A 5,125-nucleotide genomic window follows, 5' to 3' on the forward strand; every position below is an offset into this window, starting at 1 on the left:
CACCACAACACCACCCACAGGCGTCTCTCATGACTCGTCTGATTCTGACAATCCTCTGATTCTCTACCCACCCCCCTCGCCCCTCCCCTCACTCCCCCACCTTCCCCCCCCCTTCCCTCCCCCTCGCCCCTCCCCCCTCGCCCCTCCCTCACCTCCCCCACCCTCCCCCTCCCTACCCCCCTCTCCCCTCCCCCCCTCCCTCACCTCCTCCCCCCCTCCCTCACCTCCTCCCCCACCTACCCCCCTCCCTCCCCCCACCTCCCACCCTCCGTCACCTCCCCCACCCTTCCCCCCTTTCCCTCCCCCTCGCCCCTCCCCCCTCGCCCCTCCATCCCCCCCTTACACCCCCCCCCTCCCTCACCTCTCCCCCCTCCCTCACCTCCCCCACCCTCCCCCTCCCTACCCCCCTCTCCCCTCCCCCCCTCTCTCACCTCCCTCCCCCACCTCCCACCCTCCCTCACCTCCCCCACCCTTCCCCCTCCTTACCCCCTCACTCCCCCACCCTTCCCCCCCTTCCCTCCCCCTCGCCCCTCCCCCCTCGCCCCTCCATCCCCCCCCTTACACCCCCCTCCCTCACCTCTCCCCTCCCCCCCTCCCTCACCTCCCCCCCACCCTCCCCCTCCTACCCCCCTCTCCCCTCCCCCCCTCCCTCACCTCCCTCCCCCACCTACCCCCTCCCTCCCCCACCTCCCACCCTCCGTCACCTCCCCCACCCTTCCCCCCCTTCCCTCCCCCTCGCCCCTCCCCCCTCGCCCCTCCATCCCCCCCCTTACACCCCCCCTCCCTCACCTCTCCCTCCCCCCTCCCTCACCTCCCCCACCCTCCCCCTCCCTACCCCCCTCTCCCCTCCCCCCCTCTCTCACCTCCCTCCCCCACCTCCCACCCTCCCTCACCTCCCCACCCTTCCCCCTCCCTTACCCCCTCACTCCCCCACCCTTCCCCCCCTTCCCCTCCCCCCTCGCCCCTCCCCCCTCGCCCCTCCATCCCCCCCCCTTACACCCCCCTCCCTCACCTCTCCCCTCCCCCCTCCCTCACCTCCCCCACCCTCCCCCTCCCTACCCCCCTCTCCCCTCCCCCCCCTCCCCCTCACCTCCCTCCCCCACCTACCCCCTCCCTCCCCCACCTCCCACCCTCCGTCACCTCCCCCACCCTTCCCCCCCTTCCCCTCCCCCCTCCCCCTCCCCCCTCGCCCCTCCATCCCCCCCCTTACACCCCCCTCCCTCACCTCTCCCCTCCCCCCTCCCTCACCCTCCCCCACCCTCCCCCCTCCCTACCCGCCTCTCCCCTCCCCCCCTCCCCTCACCTCCCTCCCCCACCTCCCACCCTCCCTCACCTCCCCCCACCCTTCCCCCTCCCTTACCCCCTCCCCCCTCCCTTACCCCCTCTCCCCCCCCCCTCACCTCCCCTCCCTCACCTCACCTCCCCCACCCTCCCCCCCCAACCACCCCCCCCCCCCCCGACAAGCCAGGAGTACTCCAACCACCTCCGCACGCTCTCGTACCCGCAGACGTTGAATCCTTCACCCGACTCTGATTCTTTTGAAAATAAATATTCCGATTCTCTCTCTCTCCCCCCCCACCCTCCCCCCACCCTCCCCCCACCCTCCCCCCCCATCTCCCCTCACCTCCCCCCCACCTCCCCCCCCCCCACCCCCCCACCCACCGACAGGCCAGAAAGAATGACCACCTCCGCACGCTCTCATACCCCACAGACCGTTGACTCTTCACCCGACTGATTCTTTTGAAAATAAATATTCCGATTCTCTCTCTCCCCCCTTCCCTCCCGTGTCCATCTTCCCCCCCCCACCTTCCCCCCCCCCCTCCCCCCACCTCCCCCCCCCCCCACCACCCCCCCCCACCGACAGGCCAGGAAGAATACGACCGCCTGCGCACGCTCTCGTACCCGCAGACGTCGGTCTTCATTGTGTGCTTCTCGCTGGCGAGCCCCACGTCCTACGAGAACGTGCGCCTCAAGTGGCACCCCGAGGTGACGCACCACTGCCCGGGGGCTCCCCTCCTGCTCGTCGGCACCAAGGCCGACCTGCGCTCCGACCCGGACACGCTGCGGAAGCTCAAGGTGCCTGGCGCTGTCGGCAAAGCCTCGCACCGACACCACCACCACCACCACCCCGTGTGTGTGTGTCTCAGCCACGTGTCTCTCTCTGTTTCCTTGTGTGTCCTCTCTCTGTCTCTGTGTCTCTCACCCCCCGTGTCTCGCTCTCCCCGTGTCTCTCTCCCCGTGTCTCTCTGTCCCCGTGTATCTCTCTCCCCGTGTCTCTCTCTCTCCCCGTGTCTCTCTGGCCCCGTGTCTCTCTCTCCCCGTGTCCTCTCTGTCCCTGTGTTTCTCTGTCCCTGTGTCTCTCTCCTCTCTCCCCGTGTCTCTCTCCCGTGTCTCTCTCCCCGTGTCTCTCTCCCTGTCTCTCTCCCCGTGTCTCTCTCTCCCCCTGTCTCTCTGTCTCTGTGTCTCTCTCTCCCCGTGTCTCTCTCCCTGTGTCTCTCTCCCCGTGTCTCCCCCCGCGTCCCCCCCGCCCGTCTCACCCCCCGTGTCTCTCTCCCCGTGTCTCTCCCCGTGTCTCTCCCCGTGTCTCTCCCTGTATCTCTCCCTCCGTGTCTCCCCCGTGTCTCTCTCTCCCCCCGTATCTCTCCCTCCATGTCTCTCTCTCCCCGTGTCTCCCCCCCCCGTGTCTCTCTCCCCCCGTGTCTCCCCCCGCATCCCCCCCCCGTCTCACCCCCCGTGTCTCTCTCCCCCCGTCTCTCCCCGTATCTCTCACCCCCCGTGTCTCTCTCTCCCTGTGTCTCCCCCCCCGTGTCTCTCTCCCTCCGTGTCTCCCCCCGCGTCCCCCCCCCGTCTCACCCCCCGTGTCTCTCCCCCCGTCTCCCCCCGTGTCTCTCTCTCCCCGTGTCTCCCCCCCCGTGTCTCTCTCCCCCTGTGTCTCCCCCCGCGTCCCCCCCCCTTCTCAACCCCCCGTGTCTCTCTCCCCCGTCTCTCCCCGTGTCTCTCCCTGTATCTCTCCCTCCGTGTCTCCCCCCGTATCTCTCCCCCCGTGTCTCTCCCCCCGTCTCTCCCCCCGTGTCTCTCTGTCCCGGTGTCTCTCTGTCTCTCTGTCTCTGTGTCTCTCTCCCCCCGTCTCTCCCCGCGTCTCTCCCCGTATCTCTCCCTCCATGTCTCTCCCCGTCTCTCCCCCCGTGTGTCTCACCCCCCGCGTCCCCCCCCCCGTCTCTCTCCCTGTCTCTCTCCCCATGTCTCTCCCCGTGTTCTCCCCCCGTGTCTCCCCCTCCGTGTCTCACCCACCGTGTCTCTCCCGTATCTCACCCCCCCGTGTCTCTCCCCGTGTCTCTCACCCCCCCCCCGTATCTCTCACCTCCCATGTCTTTCTATCCTCGTGTGTCCTCCCGTGTCTCTCTCCGCCCCCCCCGTGTCTCTCCCCCCGTGTCTCTCACCCCCGCGTCCCCCCCCCCCTGTCTCTCTCCCTGTCCTCTCTCCCCGTGTCTCTCCCGTGTCTCCCCCCGTGTCTCCCCCCGTATCTCTCCCTCCGTGTCTCTCCCCCGTGTCTCTCACCCCCCGTGTCTCTCCCCGTGTCTCCCCCCCGTGTCTCCCCCCGTATCTCTCCCTCCGTGTCTCTCCCCCGTGTCTCTCCCCGTATCTCACCCCCCGTGTCTCTCCCCCCCGTCTCTCCCTCCGTGTCTCACCCCGTGTCTCCCCCGTATCTCTCCCTCCGTGTCTCTCCCTGTGTCTCTCCCCGTTGTCTCCCCCCGTGTCTCTCCCCCGTGTCTCTCACCCCCCCGCGTCCCCCCCCCTGTCTCTCTCCCTGTCTCTCTCCCCGTATCTCCCCCCGTGTCTCTCCCCCCCGTCTCTCCCCCCGTGTCTCTCACCCCCCGCGTCCCCCCCCCCTGTCTCTCTCCCTGTCTCTCTCCCCGTGTCTCTCCCCGTGTCTCTCCCCCCCCGTGTCTCTCCCCCCGTGTCTCTCACCCCCCGCGTCCCCCCCCCCCCCGTCTCTCACCCCCCCGTCTCACCCCGTGTCACCGCCCCCCGCCCCTCCACGCCCCCCGCAGGAGACTGGCCAGGCCCCGGTGTCGTCTCACCAGGGCACGGCGCTGGCGCGCCAGGTGCGTGCGGTGCGCTACCTCGAGTGCTCGGCCCTCACGCAGGACGGCATCCGCGTCGTCTTCGAAGAGGCCGTCAGGGCCGTCGTGAACCCGGGGGCCTCGCGCGGGGCCCAGCGGGGAGGCCGCCCGGCCTGCCGCCTCCTCTAGGGGGGGGGGGGCGAGGGGAGGGGGGGGGGTGGAGGGTGCTGAAAGAGGCCGCGTGGCGTAACGACGGACGGCTTCGGCGGAGGCTGTTGAAGGGGCGGGGAGGGTCTCCCGGAAGGAGCTTAGGCTCGCTGGTTTATATACTCACTCGCTTACACACTCACACACTCGCTTACACACTCACACACTCGCTTACTCACTTACACACTCACACACTCGCTCGCTTACACACTTACACGCTTACACACTCAACTCACTTACACACTCACTCACTCGCTTACACACTCACTCACTCGCTTACACACTCACTCACTTACACACTCACACACTTACACACTCGCTGGTTTATACACTCGCTCGCTTACACACTTACACGCTTACACACTCACTCACTTACACACTCACTCACTCGCTTACACACTCACTCACTCGCTTACTCACTTACACACTCATACACTTACACACTCACACACTCACACACTCACTCACTTACACACTCACACACTCGCTTACTCACTTACACACTCGCTTACTCACTTACACACTCACACACTTACACACTCGCTGGTTTATACACTCGCTCGCTTACACACTCACACGCTTACACACTCACTCACTTACACACTCACTCACTCGCTTACACACTCACACACTCGCTTACTCACTTACACACTCATACACTTACACACTCACACACTCACACACTCACTCACTTACACACTCACTCACTCGCTTACACACTCGCTTACTCACTTACACACTCATACACTTACACACTCACACACTCACACACTCACTCACTTACACACTCACTCACTCGCTTACTCACTTACACACTCACACACTTACACACTCGCTGGTTTATACACTCGCTC

General features: G+C 66.5%; 1 protein-coding gene across 1 annotated transcript; it reads left to right on the forward strand.

The window, feature by feature from the left end:
* Positions 1–1,864: 1,864 nt before the first annotated feature.
* On the forward strand, positions 1,865–4,452 carry LOC144954617 (rho-related GTP-binding protein RhoG-like; the record flags this gene model as incomplete). The annotated part of the gene is made up of 2 exons (XM_078885075.1): positions 1,865–2,076; positions 4,053–4,452. Coding segments are annotated over 2 exons (413 nt in total), but the record flags the coding sequence as incomplete, so codon positions are not given.
* Positions 4,453–5,125: the final 673 nt, after the last annotated feature.

This window comes from Lampetra fluviatilis, unplaced genomic scaffold, assembly GCF_964198595.1.
Source record: "Lampetra fluviatilis unplaced genomic scaffold, kcLamFluv1.1 SCAFFOLD_1244, whole genome shotgun sequence".
Classification (NCBI taxonomy): domain Eukaryota; kingdom Metazoa; phylum Chordata; class Hyperoartia; order Petromyzontiformes; family Petromyzontidae; genus Lampetra; species Lampetra fluviatilis.